The sequence below is a fragment of the Miniopterus schreibersii genome (genome assembly GCF_964146895.1).
Source record: "Miniopterus schreibersii genome assembly, chromosome: 12".
NCBI lineage: Eukaryota > Metazoa > Chordata > Mammalia > Chiroptera > Miniopteridae > Miniopterus > Miniopterus schreibersii.
In genome coordinates this window covers 54,571,737-54,590,345 of record NC_138112.1, presented here as the reverse complement: position 1 = coordinate 54,590,345, position 18,609 = coordinate 54,571,737, and the positions used below count along the sequence as shown (strand labels likewise).

Below are 18,609 nucleotides of genomic sequence, written 5' to 3'. Positions count from 1 at the left end.
TTTTAAATTACCAGTAACTGGCTTTATTATGAAGCTTATCTCCCCTTCATGAAATGAATTAGCTAGTTTTTTGTATCTCTATGGTCTAGAATATTTTCTATAACATGAAAATGATCTGTTCCATGATCTGTGAGATTATATGAGCAAGAACATGTTTTCTGTTTTAAAATCTATGAGGTGTTTTTTTTAAAAAAATATTTTATCAGAAAATTTGCATTGACTAACACACACCTCCATTATATACTCTTTTGATCTCTATGATAAATATGTAGCTCAATTTTTCTATTTGGTTTGTATTATATTTTTATTCATCTAGATTTATATGTAAAAGATTTGCCATTTATTTCAAAAACATTTCCTTAAACCATTCTAATGCTGTTGTATTTTCTAAATGACTTATTTCTATTTGAATCTTTATTATTTCCTTTAATCTGTTTTCCATGGGATAATTATATAGAGAGAGACTTAAAATAAATCGAGTTGAATGCTTTATTAATTTCCCTTCTCTAGTTCTTAACAAATATGTGTTTAACATTATGAATTTACCTTTGACTATAATTCTAGATGTATCCTTTAAGTTTTCATGGTTGTTATTTTTGTTGCTTTCTAAACAGGTATTGATCATGTCATTTTCCCCCCCCATCTGATATAATAGTATTTTGGGAGGGAGAATGTGTTTTTAAAATTATCTTATGATTGAAATTTTAAACCTTTATTTATATCTAATTCTATTCTATCATTTGCCACAAAGAGTGGCTTGTTCAATTTTCATTTTAAAACTGTATTGAAGTTTACTCTGTTAGTGGCAAATATTACACATGTTCTAAGAATTGTTGAGAAATACATATTTCCTTTTAACAGCCTACAATGTATATAAAAATAGTCATACTTAAGTATATTAGTTATAACAGTCAGATATTTTATATCCTTATTTGTTACTTAAAAGAAATTGCCTAGTAGATTGTAATATGTTGTGTGTGTTGGTTTCTCTTCGAATGTCTAAAAAGTTTGCTCAATTGTTTTCTATGTTAGTATTGTTATTTCTGTTGTTGCTTTAAATGACTTTGTTATTCTAATTTGCCTTTGTTTCAAATTCCACTGTCAATTATGACTTTGCCAACTTTTCCTGATTTAAAATTTTTTTTTAACATTACTTTTACTTGCATCTCTTGTACACAGTGAACTATCAGATTTGGGTTTTTAATTCTTTGCCTAGTTCATAATAAGTAGTCAATAAATATTTTGAAGTGATATTTAACTTTGCTAAATTCTTTCGTTTTTCATTTTGTTTTAGGTGGGCCATAAAACACGTAGGGGCCAGTAAGCCAGGCCAGTGGAAACATTCGAGAGTCGAAAATCCTCTCTGGAATAAGCTTACCTACATGTGGCCAGTCCTTCCCAGCGGCCAACTTAATGAGGTGGTATTGCTAAGTATGAGACGTGGTTGTTGAGACTTAAGTTTTAGGGCCCAACCAATGTTATAAAAATTTCCATGCAGCTTTCGATTTGCAGTTGTTAGGTGCAAGAGATTGATTAACTCTGTTGTTCTATCAATTAATTAGAAACATGCATTTAAGTCTTCCATTATGGAGATTAATTTATCTGTTTTTTCTTGTATTCTGTTACGTTTCACTTTATGTATTTTGAAATTTAGTCCTTAGACACACACACACATTCAGAAATGTTGTATCTCTATGGTGAGTTGAAATTTTATCATCATGTAGACTCTCTCACGCTCTAGTGAAAGTCTCAACTATACAACACTAATATAAATATTTCAGCTTTTTTTGTTTTGTTATTTGCCTAGTATACCTTATTTCTATTCTTTTACTTTCTTTATTTGTATGTTTTTCTATTTAGGGGGTCTCCAATCATCAGCATATAATTAACCTTTTAAAATGGCCTGACAGTCTTTATCTCCACATAAGGATTTGGTCTTTTCCATGTGTTGTAATGGCAGATATATTTAGATTATTATTTGCTTTTTATGTGTTCTACTTTTTCTCTGTTTTACTTCTTCTCCATTCTTATTTCTTGACTGAGTTTTTTCTTTTGCTTTTCTCATCTGCTAGTTTGGAAGTTATATCCTCTATTTCCATTCTGGGATTTGACAACTAAATGTTCGTAGGGATGAAAGTGGACAACTCTCAAGTCCTCTGCCCGTTCAGAGAGAAAAGTAGCTTTTGGGTGGAGTAAATAACACGTCGGTCGTCAATTATGAACGGAAGGGAAAGGACTACGTCACCGAATTAGCTAAAGTGAGACAGATTGACCATGTGTTGCAAAATGACAGCCTGAGTCCTGTTATCTCTCGAAATATTTGAGAAAGGGAGGAAACCACTTACCAAGCAGGGAACTCCATTCTCATTCAAATTAAATGTGATCTATTTCACTTAAAACCTGGGTTGATCTTGTCTGAAGAAATCACATTTTCCTGAAATTCTATTTCCACATAATTTATTTCTTAAGCAGAAAGGTAATTTTATTAGTGTATAATTCAGTGCAATTAATATTTTTCTTGGAGAGACTTTCCGTTTAAACAAACTGCAGTTAGAAATGGGACGTGTTGAGGGATTCAGAACGCTTTGGTCATGATAAGCGTATGTATTCATTTTATTCTAGATTTAGTCTCCCAACTCTACGACTTATCTAATCATCATTTATTATATATTCAGGCAATGCGGGGAGACCAAGGAAGGAGATAGGCATGGCCTGTACCTTCAGGGAGCTTACAGTTTAGGCAATGTAGGCTGCGTCACAAAGGAAGGCACTGGAAAGGGAAGGAGGCAGAGCTGGTGGATAGAGGGCCGAGAAGGGAGAAAGAAGAAACTCACAAAAAAAGTTTGGTGTCCCAGAAATCAAGGCTATTTGTTGAGTCAGTTCATTCAATTATAGGGTCAGTACGAGGAGAGTTAGCCAGGCTCAATGGATGAGCCTGGAAACTAAGTCAAAGTATTGAATATAAGAAAGCTGTCTAAGAAACATTAACCTGAGACAGACTCAGATTGTTTTGTTCATTCCTTGATAGGAACTTTTCAAAATAGAATGAAAACCAAGGCAAGATTAAGGGAAATATGGACAATGTGAATTATTTTTGTGGCAACTCAGACTATATTAATACCAAACTGTTTACCTCTCAGTGGTGACAGCTGGTCTGGGAAAGGATTTCATGCTGTTCTTGCTGTTAAATATTATTCATCCTAAAGAGCAGTTGATAGTGTTTTATGAGCGAATAGCATTTTTGAAACCCATGATAATTTTTCATTTCTTTGAATTCGGTTTCTGTGATGTCCTATATTAAAACTGAAGACCCCCGGGCTTCCTTCATGGAGCTGGAAAGCAAAGGGAGCCATCTGAAGGCTGCAGTGCTACAGTGGAGCTACAGCCAATGTCTGCATGGTTACCACTTGTCATGGGGCAAGTTTAGGAAGTGAAAGGATCTGAAAACAGCTAGGAGCTGAGACTACACACTTCTGATAAGTTCATCAGAATTATAACGTGCTTCGGATATTGAAAAAAAATCTTAGTTCTGTATCCTTACTCTATGAACTGACAGTTTTCACAGACTAATTTTAAGGAAGAACGTTGTTTCTCTTGCCTTTCCCTTCCATGGTTCAGAAAAAAGAAAGGGGGGGAAATATTAGCTACTTTATACCAAAGCTTCAATGTGACAGTTATTTTTAAATGAAAAGACTGTTTTCCTCTGTTGCAGCATCCAACACACATTCCAGAAAACAAAACTTAACAAGATGGGATGAACAGGAAATTACTTTTTTTTTTTTTTTTTTTCTTTATCGGCCTATTCAGGTTTTCTGACTCTTCCTGATTGAGTTTTGGAAGGTTGTATTTTTCTAGGAATTTGTTCATTTCATCCAGGTTGTCCAACTTGGTGGCATATAGTTGTTCATAATATTTTCTTACAATCCTTTGTGTTTCTATTAGATCAGTTGTCATTTCACCTCTTTCGTTTCTGATTTTGTTTATTTGGTCCTCTCTCTTTGTTTCTTGATGAGTCTGGCTAAAGGTTCATCAATCTTGTTCATCTTTTCAAAGAATCAGCTCTTGGTTTCATTGATCTTTTGTATTTTTTTTAGTCTCTATGTCATCTATTTCTGCTCTGATCTTTATTATTTCCTTCCTTCTCCTTACTCTGGCCTTTTCTTGTTTAAGTTTTTAAGTCGTAGGGTTAGAGAGTCTATTAGAAGTTTTTCTTGTTTCTTGAGGTAGGCTTGTAGTGCTATAAACTTCTCTCTCAGGATTGCTTTCATTTTGTCACATAGATTTGGAGTTATGTGTTCGTTTTCATGTTTCCAGGAAGCTTTTTATTTCTTTTTTGATCTCTTTGGTAACCCATTCATTGTTTAAAAACATGCTTTTTAGCCTCCATGTATTTGAATGTTTTTTAGTGTTTTTATTGTGGTTGATTTCTAATTTCATGCAATTGTGGTCTGAGAAGATGCTTGATATGATTTCAGTCTTCTTGAACTTGTAGAGACTTGTTTTGTATCCTAACATGTGGTCTATCTTTGAGAATGTCCTGTGTGCACTTGAGAAGAATGTATATTCTGCAGCTTTGGGGTAGAATGTTCTGTAAATGTCAATTAAGTCCATTGGATCTAGTGTGTTCTTTAGGGTCACCGTTTCCTTGTTGATTTTTCGCCTGGAAGACCTATCCAGTGAAGTCAGTGAGGTGTTAAAGTCCTCTAGTATGACTGTATTGTTGTCAATCTCTCCCTTCAAGACATCTAGAAGTTTTTTTATAAATTTAGGTGCTCCTATATTGGGTGCATATATGATTATCAGGGTTATATCCTCTTGTTGGATTGATCCCTTTCGTATTATGTAATGACCTCTCTTGTCTCTCATTATGGTCTTCATTTTGAAGTCTATTTTGTCTGATATGAGTATTGCTGCCCCAGCTATATTTTCATTTCTATTTGCATGGAAAATTTTTTTCCATCCCTTCACTCTCATCCTGTGCGTGTCTTTTGTTCTGAGGTGGGTCTCTTGTGGACAGCATATAGTTGGGTCATATTTTCTTATCCATTCAGCTACCCTATATCTTTTTATTGGGGCATTTAATCCATTTACACTTAAGGTTATTACTGAAAGATACTTATTTACTGCCATTTTATTTTTTTATGCCTATGTTTCTCATTCTCTCTATTTCTACTTCTAATTATATCTGTCCCTTTAACATTTCCTGCAATGCTGGTTTTGTAGTGATAAAGTCTTTTAGCCTTTTTTTGTCTGGGAAGCTCTTTATTTCATCTATTTTGAATGATAGCCTTGCTGGGTAGAGTAGTCTTGGTTTCAGATCCTTGTTTTGCATTACCTTGAATGCTTCATGCCATTCCCTCTGGCCTGTAGAGTTTCTGATGAGAAGTCAGCTGACAACCTTATGGACGCTCCTTTGTAGGTAACAGATTGCTTTTCTCTAGGTTCCTTTAAGATTATTTCTTTGTCTTGAATTCTTGGCATTTTAATTATGATGTGTCTGGGCATGGACCTCTTTGGATTCTTCTTGCTTGGGACTCTCTGTGCCTCCTGAACTTGTGTGACTTTTTCCTTGACCAGGTTAGGGAAGTTTTCTGCCATTACTTCATCAAACAGGTTCTCTAACCCTTGCTTACTTTTGACCTCCTCTGGCACTCCAGTAATGCAAATATTGTTCCATTTCATGTTGTTCCACAGCTCCCTTAAACTGTCCTCCTGTATTTTAATTGTTTTTTCATTTGGATCTCTGATTGAGTGATTTTTTTTCTACTCTGTTTCTAATTCACTGATCCGATCCTCAGCTTCCTCTAATCTGTTTATTTTTTCCAATGTATTCTTTATTTCTGCTATGTCATTCTTCATTTCCTTCATAGTTTCCATATCTTTTTTCATGCTGTGGAGCATCCTTACAATTAGTATTCTGAACTCTATATCTGAGAGATTGCTTATCTCCATTTTATATAGCTCTTTTTCTGGAGACTTCTCTTGTTATTTCATTTGGGACTTGTTTTTTTGTCTCCCCGTTTTGGCTGCCTGTTTGGGTTTGTTTCTATGTATTAGGTAGGCCTGCTAGGACTCAGTCTTTTTGGACTGTCTCTGGTGCAGGCCAATGTCAGATGAAGTTTGTGATTGGCCCTGAGTACCCTGTTTGGAGCTATCAACAACCCTAGGCTTGAGGTCTCCACTGCTGGGGCTGGGTGCATTTGGACAGGAACCAAGATGCACTCCAAAGTCTGCTTTTCTAAGGCCCAGGTCCGGAAGCAAATCAGGAAAAGTCTCAAAGCACTCTGAGGTCTGCCTCTGCCTGCAGGCTGATTAATCTGATTCTCTTAATAAGCCTCAGGCTGTAGAAACTGCACATGGTGGGGCCACTAGTTGTTATCAGCCTCTTAACAAGCCTCAGGCTGTAGAAACTCCTCTGAGTAGGGTGAGAGGCTTTCCAGCAGGGTAGGGCAATTGCTTCCCCCTTCAGGCAAAAGCCGAAAATTTTCCTCCCGAGAAAGATGTCCCCCACAGTCTGGAGGAATGACTAGGCACAGGAATCCAGATGAGTGTCCCCTGATCTCACTCTCCAGAGCCCACAACCCCAGACTCTCCCCACACAGCTCCAGTCCACTCTGCCTTCGCTCTGCCGGAGCCCAAGGTGAGTGGCTGCACATGAAACTTAGTTCATTGGCTCTGTAAGAGGGGCCTGCAGTTCCAGCCGCCTCTCCCCGGCAGACAGAAACCCGGCTGCTTTTCACAGGCAGATGTCATGTGCGCACCTTTCTCAGCTCTGGTGCTCTGGGCTGGGGGGCCCAGCCTGGGGTGTAGGCCCCAGAGTCCTCAGTGGGACCCCCACAGCTGAGATCTCCCTCCGCCCTTCAGCTGCGGCCCGTGGGAGCCCAGCAGCCCTCTCCTGTCTGCACTTCCTCCCAGTCTCTGCGCCGTCTCCACTTTTCCTCCTTGGTTGTGAGGGTGCCTCCAGCTCGGCTTCAGTTGGTTTTCAGGATGGTTTTTCTGTTTCAGTGGTAAATCCAGATTGGTCCCGGGAGAGTGTCAGTGTGGCTTCCACTCAGTCCGCCACCTCTTGGATCTCGTCAGTCTTTTTCTTCCTTTTCTTTAGGAAATTACTGAACCTGTTACAGAGTATTTATATCCCAAACAGGCTTTTAAAAACTAACCAAACTGATTCTTAAAGGTGCACGAAATAGCAAAGGGCCAACAAGAGTCAGTTTCCAGAGAGTGCCAAGGTGGGAGTATTCGCCCCAAATACCAAGACCTGCCAGCCGTGCCAAGGCGGCGGGGCCCTGCGGGGCCAGGGAAGCTGACCAGTGGAGAGGAGGGAACACGCAGGAGCAGAGCCCGGCTTTCATGGACCTGTGATGTTTTACAGGACGGTGACTGCCGGTTGACAGGGAACTAAGCGCTGCCAGGACGACTGTTTATACAGATAGGAACAGAAGGAGGGACTTGGACCCGGCCTGACGTCGTCCCTGCTCATCCCCGCCTCAGTACTCTTCCTCCCCCAGCGCCTGTTTCCGTGGGTGGCAGTCGCAGTCACCCAAGCGACAAACCCGGGAGCCATCCTTACTTCCTTTCATTGCCGCAGACAGTGCGTCCCGTCAGTCCCCAAGCCCGGGCATACGCGGGCCCGTCCTTGCTCCTTCCCGCGCCGCCCGCCGCTCAGGCCCGTTCCGGGGCATCTGCGTCAGGCTCCCGCCGGCGTGGCCCGTCCCTCCCCGTGCGGGCCCGTGGCTGCTGTGCGGGCACTGTTTCATTGCCCGTTCATTTCTACCCGTTTCTGGGCACCCACTAGGAACCCCCTGAAGGAGGAGCATCCTATCTCGCTCATGGTTCTGTTTCCCGGGTCTACGCTCTGTGTCTGGAATATAGTAAACAACATTTAGACGGTGCATGAATAGATAAAGGAATATCTGAATAAATGAGTACAAGTTAACTGAACTCTACAACTGGAACATCTGAAATTTAAGTTTCATTATCTTGCTGTGTTTTTTGGAGTGTTCCCCAAATATATTCTTCTTTGCCAAATAGATTTAGCTTAAGATACTATTTCGGATTGTAATAACAACTTCTCACACATTCTTACTTTCCTCATATTAAAGATATTTCACACATGAACGGAAACATTCCAAGTTAATTCAGTCCTGTTTTTCTAGAACAATGTTTCTCTGAAAGGGGATACATCTTCCATGTTGTAACCCAGCACAGGTTTTACATTCCCTTCAAAAAATTACCATCCTTCCTTTTTATTCAAATGAAGCATTAAATCGAATTGCCTGAAATATCTTAGGTGCCCCATACATGTTTGATGGATGAATGAAAGATTAAGGGTATGAGCAGTGTGTTAGATTAGGATTTTTTTTTTATATCTAGAAAGAATTCTTAGTTATTGTCAGTTTTTTTGTGTCATTTCTTTTTGAAGGAGTTTGATTGGCCAATAGAAGGACTGCTTGTCCCAAACAGCCCTTCCATGAAGAAACCCACCTGTAAGTCACCGGAGCAGAATGTCCCCGTAAGACTAAGAGTTCTGCGGAATGGAGACAAGAATAAAAAGAGAGCCCTTCTCGTGATCGGTTCAGACGTCTCACCTGGACGGAAAGCGCAGTAAGAACAGCTTGGTCATTTTTCTCTCTTTCTAATTTCTACAGGTTTTTGTCTTCTTGATTACAGATGTTTTTCTGGGAGAATTCTGTGTTTATTTTTTTAAAAAGGGCTCCCTTGTTGATATTTGGAGATGAAAGTCGATACTCAGATTCATTTAGTTTCTACGTCAGGAAATATTTGGACTTTAGATTTAAGCTAGGCATGGGATAAAATAATGAATTAGAATTGAGTAGTTCTGAAAACATTTTACATCAACATCTATTTTGAATTAAAAATTTTTGTTTGAGTTTTATTAATGTATTTTGAAATAATCGAGCTCATAAATTCATTCTTAAATATAATTTTACAATTCCTTATTCAAGCCATTATTATACACAATTATTTACATTTTGTGGCATATTTAACACATAAATATAGTTTTCAAGATATAATTTTATATAATTTTTATATCCTTGACTTGGAATAACATTTTAAAAGTTCATCGTAGAAAAGATTGATCTGCACTTTAGCTTATGTTAGGAGACTTGAATCAACTCTTCCCAAACAGCCAATATTTCTCCAGCATTGGAGAAAAATCACCTGCTATATTTTCTTTATATTTTGTGACAAAAGGAATCATAGATCAGTGCAAAGCTCTGATATAAAGAACGAGTTAAACACATTGTTTCTCATATGATTAGCAGTGATATTACCTCTTGACCTTTCCTTTGAGATGTTTAGAATATTTGAGGCTGCTGATAATAGTTTAATATAACTTTCTTCACATTGATTAAATATACTTCATACATCGCTGAACAACTAGCAACATTCAGATCGGCTGTCCACTGAACTGCCTTGTAAAGATGATAAAGTAAAAAATTAATCTCCAAAGTAAAGTCAAGCCTGAAATTGAAATCTTTGACGCATACATTTCATAATTAGCTCATTCTGCTAGATGTAAAATGTGAGGGTAATGCCCTTAAAGTAGTATATGACTTTTTTTAGCATAAAACTTAACAAATAATTTCTGTCTCTTCCTACATTTATATTTTCTTATTCTATATCTTTAACTGTGGCTCAAAATTATATACAGATTTTGTCCTTTCTCATTAATGTTTTAAATGCACAGTTCAATAAGGTAATCCGGACACAATTTGAGAGATTTGCTCATTTGGACAGCTATTCCAGAAGAGTCTGTGAAACGCTCTGCTCTATGTTCATGGAGCAGTGTGTCCTGGTTAATCAAATGCTCACTTTGTCCACTACATGAATTAATTTTCCCAAATAATTAAAATACACTGGCATACACTTGACTCTAAAACTCTGCTAAATATAGTTTAATTTTTCTTGGCTGACTCAGAAAGCTTTCTGCAGGATTATCAATAGCATTTCCCCTCAGAGCTGTTGTAAGTCCTGGTAACAGAGATTCAGTGGAAAGGGATTTGGCTGACACTATAGGGAGGCCATGCTACCCAGCTCGGCAGCCGCTGTTTCCATTGTATTCTATATGCATGGCGCCCCAGAGCCATGCAAGGTGGAAGCCTTACTGTGCTACTTCTATTATTATTGTTATTTTTTATTGATTTCAGGGAGAGGAAGAGAGAGGGAGAGAGAGAAATAGAAACATCAATGATGAGAGAGTCATTGATCAACTGCCTCCTGCACGCCCCCTACCGGGAATCGAGCCCACAACCTAAGCATGTGCCCTGACCATGACCTCCTGGTTCATAGGTTGATATTCAACCACTGGGCCATGCCAACTGGGTGCTGTGCTGCTTTTAATATATCCAAGTCAGGTATCTTCTCTGCCAGAATAAATAAATGCAAATCACATGTAGGGGTAAATTGTTTGCCTTAACCTGAAACTTATTTATAAGAAGAAAGAGGGTTGGTCTATTTAGTGTCTTTACAAATAAAATCAGGTTGGAATGATGAAGTATAGATCCATTTTAAACAAATCCTGCTTCGGTAGCATGCTATCCTTTAGTGATTTAATAATTCACTCTTGGCAGCTTGGCAAGCTTTTGTCGTTGTTGACTGCGCCATCTACGAAGCCAAAGGAAGACCAAATAGCATTTGTTCCTTACTTAGTTGATGTTTATCTTAGTGAGTAACAAAATCTTGTCAAATAGTCTTGATAGTGGTGGTCAAATTTATATAAATTAAGACCATTGTGAATTGTGTGTCACAGGTGAATTTCACCTCTCAGAACTGTAAACAAAGTTCAACTAAGAAAATTTTGTAAGTGATATTTTAAGGAATTGTAAGAAGAAAGGCTCAGTTTGAAGCTATAAAGAAAAACTATATTTTAGATCATTTCAATGAGTAAGTTATCAGTAAGTTATAATCCCTGGGCTCTCTCAAGCTCTTTAGTACAGCTTTTATGGCCCTTTATGACCTATCCCTGCATTTTTCTCTAGCTGCATCTCTTATCAACATTCCCCCCAATTTCCACCCTTATATCCCCTCCACTCCCCAGCACCTCCCATCTGCCTCAATAATAAAGGCCTTCTGAGAACGAGTTTGGACTTCATTGCTAGATGCTGACTCTGAACCGAAACTTCCCTCCCCTTGCATGAGTTACCTAAAGTTTCTGTGAATTCCCTTGCTTTCCATCGCTATGGCTCCTGTCAGTCTTTGTGATTATCCGCTTAGGTCTCCGTCCCGGAGACAGAGAACCAGGATAGTGCGCTGTTCGTCCATCATGTGCTCTCTGCTACGGTACAGCCATGGGACAGTGTGTCCTGGTCAGTCGAATATTAAGTCACTTTATTCACCACATGATTTAGGGGGCACAGCTGGCCCGAAATCAGTGCTTAAGGAAGGAATGAATGAATTAATTAATTAATGGTTAATTATATTTGATTACTATTTTTAATAAACAAATGAACAACTATATTTGACCACTAACTATTTCTTTCATAAAATGCAGAGATTTTTAAAATACACAGGATAGTTTGCTAACTTGGAAGTCTGAAGAGATGTATGTTCCAATTAAGCATTCTTTTCTATATACACCGTTATGTATTTTTCAGTTTAACAATTTTCAGGTTTGGATTGATCGCCTATAATATATAAATAAGCATATGAATATGAACAATATATGATTAAAACATCGCAGAGAAAATAAACTTCATCTCTGCATTCTTTTTAAACTTGGTAAATCCACATCTCAGAGTGCTCAGCCTTCATGGAAGAGTATTAAAATGTTGAAAATTTATTTTCTTATATCAATTGCTTATAGCATAAATGTTCAGGAAGTTTAATATTTAATTGTGATAGTTTTAGAAACCGTATTTTTCTAAGAGACAGATTATTAGGGGGCAAATTATGATAAATTAAAACCTCATGTTTTTTTCACGTATTTAAACAAGTTGAAAGATAATTGGCAATATATGCTGACATATCAATCAAATCTTGGATCATTTGTTTCAGAAATGTTGACACTAAAGTGAAAGAGAATGTGAAAAATTATGTCGCTAAAAATTCTGAAACAGAAACAAAGCAGATGGAATTTCATCAACTTTTGGAGAGGTAAATATTTACTATTCTAAATGCAACGGTATTTTCCATTTTAATGCCTACATGATTACCTGTTACGCAGAACACAAAATACATATGTACCTACATAAGAAAACAGTTGTTAATATAATAATTTTAGAATTTTTAATCTGTGAAATATATCCAACTCTGTGAGTTCATGATACCAATGGTAATGAATATATTTTCCCCAAACATCGAGGCAATTTCCTCCAGCTTCTGAACTATCAACTCTGTAAATATAACTTATCCCCACTTAAAAAATATATCTCATAGTTTTACAACACTTTTCTTTGGTTTATATTTGAATTGAAGGCAGGGTAGTTAACTACCTTAAATCGATTTTTATATGCCTCGAACATATCTTATTTGTGAAATGCTATAATTTTCTTTTGATCAATATTTTCCTACCAAAGCAAAAAGTATTCCCATAGAATCTGATAACTATTCAAGGCAGAGCACCTGGTATAAACTTTCTTGCAAAACATGTCTCGTTGACTACAAGGAGGCAGTCTTATTGAATTTAAGGGAAATTGTGCTGTCCTTTAGATATTTAATAATTCACACAAGACGGTTTTGAGGATCTTTTTTTGTTGTTGGTTTTTCCATCTATAAAGCCTAAGAAAACTCTAATAGCATAACAGCCCATTTAAAAATAATAGGTATAGAACGTTTTTGTGGATACCTAATGTTGCGGCAAACATGGGGTATTGGAAAGGCCATTTGAGTAAAGGGAATTGATTTTAATCTCAGGTTTGCCATTAACTAGCTGGAAACCCTCAGCAAAGCACTGCCTCTCTCAGTCTCATTTCCTCTCTGTTAAGCAGGAGAGTTGAATGAAGAGCTAAGAGGAAGGCAAGAAAGAACTTGATTCGATACCTGTGGTGTTCATACCGTATATATCAACCAGGAGATTTTTTTTTAAGGGCAAGATGTCCCTTGCTGTCAGGAAACTGCTAACTTGTTGGGAAGAGAGTTTGCTTATTGAAACAGTCAGGAAGGGCAGTTTTAATTGTGCAGAAGTGGAAATGATCGAAGGATCACTTTACAACCGGGAAGGAGAGCAAACCTCATGAGGAGCGGCCGTCGGGGAGGCAGCATGGAGGGGAGAATGTGAGAGAGATGAAAGTAGAGATATAAAGCAAGAGGAGGAGGTAAAGAAGGAAGCACATACCCACAGCTTTTGGTATATTTTGTTATTGTTTTAAATCGCAGGGAGAATGTTCTGGGGTTGCTGGGGAGGGGGTCCCCCCAAGTGCCTGGAGGAAGGGAGGCTGCACCATTGCGGAGCTGCAGCGCTCTGGCCCGGAGACGCAGCTCCTGCCTCCCCCCCCCCCCCTTGCTCTCGGGGCATCCTGGGCGGGGCTGGGATACAGTCTTGGACCAGCACCCTCTGAGGCTCCTCCGCCACTCCAGTTTGAGGAAGCAAAGTGAAAGATAAGACCCTGCTTTTCTGGACTCTGTAAGTCCAAGCAGGCGCATGACTACCCACCCTTGCTTCTGGTGTGAGAGTCAGAGGACTTTATTCCCAGGGCCTTGGCCTGTACGTAACAGAGAAATCCTGGCCTACTTGCTCAGCAACCCAGCCTACCGACTCACTCTGTAGATATAATATCTTGTTATTCTATGATGATGTATCCTCAGGAGGCCATGTGAGGTAGTGAAAGACCCGAAGAGTTTTAGGCTTGAATTTTAGCTGTCCTGCTTTCTAGTTATATGACCTTGGGCAAGGAGCTTAACCTCCAGGCTCAGTCTCCTCATCAGTAAAATGGGCCTCTCAGAAATGAGAATTAAGAGAGTAGACATGAAATGCTTGCAGTGCTTGGTCCATTTTAACAATGTTGCTGATTTTTATGTGCCAGGAGCTTTAGAGGTATCACACATTTAAGCTGTAAAATATCCCTATTAGATAAGTTCTACCATATCTGTCTTTTAGTGGAACAAATGAGGCTCAGAGAAGTTTAGTAACTTCTCCAAGGTTGCACAGCCAGTACATGAAAGGGCTAGAATTTGAACCAAGGCAATCTGACTCCAGGGTCCACATTCCATATTAGGCACTTAAGAGCCATTTTTTTCCCTCTCCTCTCCCCCTTTGTATTGGCTGACATGAATAGTTAGAAAAATAGAAAAACAGCCTATCCCAAACCTCTCCAACCCGCCTACATGAGGCAATCAAATCCAGCACTATTGAAACTAGGGTTTCAAAATAAGAAGGAAAAAAGTTCACCAACCACCTTCTAATCTCCCACTTGCTGTCCTAAAATAGGATGCTCCCATAGTCCAAACATTCTTCTAGGAAAATCTGAGTGGGAGCAGAGATGGTGATGGTAATTCTTCTTAGGTCAGGCTGGGACTACTTGGACCTGACAAGATACTGATTTGGGGAAAGTAGGAGGAGTGAAATTGGGTCTCTGAGTGGTACCCTAAGAGAATTAGGCAAATCTTGTGACTGGGGCTCAATCCTCTTACAGCCCTTCCTACCCCCATCCCACCAACTCCTGCAGCTGTGAAACACAGCCCAACCCTCATTGGTTCACCAGCTTCCAGACTTGTGACATGAGAAGAAGAAATTTAGTTCCCACTAGCTTATTTCCTTTTCAGAGGAATGGAGGCCTAATTATCTGCTCTTTGCCATCTATGGAAATAAAATTGAGAAATATTCTTTGTACAACCAAGACTTCCTGATGAGCATAAAGTCACTTCTAAGCTAATTTGTTTGCTGTAGATGGTACATTCTCATATAAAATATATTTAGCAAGAACCTTTCACCTCCCTTCTTCCAATGGCAGGGCCATCTCGACAGCACTCAGTAGGAAAAGTCCCATCACTCTCCTTTAGCTCTGTTTCTTCTTCCCCACAATTCTACCCCTTTTCCTCTAACCGAAGCTGGTTGCATAGACTCCAGCCTCGCCCACCTCCAGTCCATCTTTCACCTTTCTGACAGGTAACTTTCTAAAAAGCAGATCTGATGACACTGCACCTCTGCTCGATGTCTCTTCAGTGACGTCTTGCTGTTTATGGGATAGAGGCCAAGTTCATTAACTTGGCAGCCTAAATGCTTTCAGTCAGTTCCTATTTTTGTTTCCAGCTTCATCTGGCTCCTCCTCCTGCGCATACACTCAGCGCCAGCCATAAAATCTTCTCTAGGCCATAACCATCCTTGATGAACCCCTAGTCATCTGTCGAGGCCCAACCCCAACGCTGCTCCCTTAGGCACGGCTCCCTGGAGGAATTCATCAAGCTTCCCTGTGTTCTCGCAGGACCCTGGCCAGGGGCCTCTAACAGCACCCACTGCTTCATATCACACTTCAGTTGCTGACCTGTCTCTCCCCCTGACTAGGGAGGGAACAGAGAAGCTGATCATTCATCTTGATATCCACGGGGCTGGCCCAGTGCTTGTTTTTTGGGGGGGAAATCACTGTTTAATGTTTAACCAAGCAAAAAAATTCTATTTCAAAGGAAATTAAAGGGCTATAAAGATCACTTCTGGAGAAGGGAGATGAGGAATCACTTGGTAAGGAATGTGACTTTGGTGGCTTTGGAGAAAAGAGAACTTCAACAGAAAAAGCTAGGAAGGTATTTTAGGTAGAAGGGAAAGCAAGGAAATGGGCGAGCGTGGGGCATACTGAGAAATAAGTCAATAATGATATGTCTACCTGCTTATTGGTCATGCCTGGCACTATACTAAACACTTTTTAAAATCAACTGGTTATCCTCGTAACAACCCTAGAAAGTGAGTCATTTTGGCCTAGATAGTTTAAAAAATGCCCATGTCCCACAGCTTGGGAAGGGAAAAAGAAGCTCAAAAGGGGTCTGATGGGCTCCAGAGCCCAGCTCTTGACACACACGGCCTTGCAGAAGTTGTCACAAATGATCTAGGCCCTTGATTCCTTTTATTTCCTCTCTTCTCTGCTGGGACCTTTCTGTATGCAAGGTGAATTTTTGTCTTTTATTACAGGTGTACTGAAGTTTTAAATTTACCTTCTGCAGCTCGGAGATTGTTCAATGAAGAGGGGAAGGAAATCTTTACCATAAAAGATCTTCAAAGAGATGGACTGGTAAAGACATGAATGAAAAACTGGAAATATTAATATATGAATAATATTTTTAAATGTTTTAAAATATAAGACTTCAGACATTTACCCTATTTCCTCTTATTTATTTTCTCAGAATTACCCTATTTTTAGCAACCATCAGAGAGTAATACCAATAGCCAACTATTGAGAGCTTACTATGTGCCATGCATGATTTTCAGGGCCATATATGAATTAACTCATTTAATGCTCATCACAACCCTATGAGATGGATGCTCTCATTTCGTAAATGGAGATCAAATTATTAACTGCTTGTGATTTATTTATTTTTTTTAATATCTTTATTGATTTCATAGAGAGGAAAGGAGAGGGAGAGAGAGATAGAAACATCCATGAGAGAGTCATGGATCGGCCGCCTCCCACACACCCCTGATTGGGGATCGAGCCCACAACCTGGGCATGTGCCCTGACCGGGAATCAAACCCCAATCGCCTGGATCCTGGGTCGATGCTCACCCACTGAGCCACGCCCGGCCAGGCACTGCTTGTGATTTTGATCCTACTCTGGAGGAAGTAGATTCTCTTCTTTTTGAGGTCTTCAAAATGTAGCTGTTTAATGATTTATAACTTAATGATAATGTCACCCTTTTCAGAAAAAAATTATGTCTAGGTTTTCACACACTCTATTTGGCTGGCTGGAGAAGGCCAAGAAGGACTTTAGCAGCCCAGTCTTTTCTCCCATTTATGGAATTGGAGGCATCAGATTTGAAGAGAAAACTTGCTTTGACTGATGCCTGAAATTCTTGAAACAGAAAACCAAGCTCCCACCATATTATCAGAACTCAATTCAGGCTCTGAATGTGAAGACTCCTTGAGAGAGTCTCAAACAGAAACCTCAATGACCAGTCTCAGAGGCAGCGTAAGAGGGTGGAGTCTATTGTTCTTGGAGACTGGCAGGTCTTGTTTTGAATTCTGGTGCTACACACACACACAGAGAGTTTGCTGCAGTGCTCGTTTACTGTGTTAGTTCAGAAAGAATTTAAGGTAAATAAATGTAATTAAAAAACAAGCAGGTGAGCCACCAGGGCAAAGGACATGTGAACGTAGGAAGATCAGGTGGAGCCAGGAGCGAGTGTTCTAAGATCTTGTATTTTTGCTAGAAATGAACTTGTCACTGACCTGAGCAGCCAACATGAAGATTGAAACATGAACAGTTACATGATTAAGTATGCCCATCAGAGGAAAAAGAAATCTGTTGTTCAAAAAGAAAATTTTGAGAAAGTTTTTCCTGAGTCCTCATACAAAGGATGTGTGTAATGATCAGTGAGTGGCTTCAAAAGGGCAGCATGGGGTTCCTTTTTCCTCATATTGAATCTTTCTCAATATATAGAAATATCTATTTTTTCCTTCAAAGAAATATGTATTTATGTAAGGACATTTATGAAACACATGTAAGCAAAATGAAAAAGAAAAAGAATCATCCCTAATCTCAGTATCTAGAAATATCCACAGTAACATTTTGGTGCATATACTACAAGTTCATTTATATAAGTGGTTGTCAAACTTTTCCTGCATAGGGTCAGATGGTCTCTGTCGAAACCCTGCCATTGTAGCACAAATGCAGTTACAGACAACATGTAAATGAATGGGCATAGCTGTGTTCCAATAAAACTTTATTTGAAAACAGGCAGCGGGCCAGATTTGGGTCTCAGTCAGAGTTTGCAGCTCTTCATTTATCTCTCCCTCCTTTCCTCCCTCCCCCCCTTTCCTGCCTTTCCTCCCTCCTTCCTTCCTCCCTGCCTTCCTTCTTTACTTCTCCTTCCTTCAAAAAATTATTTTAAAATACTTTTTCTTTTGAAATAATTATAGGTTCACAGAAGTTGCAATGATAGTATGAAGTGCTTTTTTCATACAAAACTCTCGAGAGCCATCAAAGTTGTTGCATTTATCAATAGTTCGTGCTTTTTTAATTGCTAAGTATTATTCCATGGAGCCACGGTCTAACTACTCGCCTACTGTAGGAAGTTTTGATTGTTCTCAGTCTTGGCTATTACAACTAATGCTGCTGTGATTGGGACCAGAGGCTCATTGCTTTGATAGGTGTATGTTTCATGCGGAGAACATTGGATCAGTCCTGACCTGTCCGTTGCTCATCAAAAGAAGCAGATCTTCCTGAGGAACTTAGCATCAGATGTCTCTAAGCTTCAAGCCTTCTGCAGCACACGTAAGCTAGACGGTAAGCAGTGGAATTACTTACCTTAATGTACACAGCCAAAATAAAGTATTTGATGATAGTGCTTTTAAAAAAAAAAAATGTAGGTTGCTTAAACAGGTCTTTAGCTCTTCAGGCTAATTTTTATATTCAACAGAGCTGCATATCTTAATTCACACTACACTTTGGTTGTGCAAAGAAAACATAATTTATTTTGTCTTTAACAAATTGGGTCTTCTTT

At 39.1% G+C, this 18,609-nt stretch overlaps 1 protein-coding gene across 1 annotated transcript in view; it reads left to right on the top strand.

Moving 5' to 3' along the window:
* Positions 1–18,609, top strand: part of DCDC1 (doublecortin domain containing 1) — a 279,224-nt gene that overhangs the window by 221,069 nt on the left and 39,546 nt on the right. Inside the window, exons 21-25 of the mRNA XM_081153073.1 lie at positions 1,295–1,418; positions 8,423–8,604; positions 12,019–12,117; positions 16,082–16,181; positions 18,257–18,392. Of these exons, the coding sequence (XP_081009199.1) occupies positions 1,295–1,418; positions 8,423–8,604; positions 12,019–12,117; positions 16,082–16,181; positions 18,257–18,392 (641 nt within the window). The remainder of the gene's footprint in view (positions 1–1,294; positions 1,419–8,422; positions 8,605–12,018; positions 12,118–16,081; positions 16,182–18,256; positions 18,393–18,609) is intronic.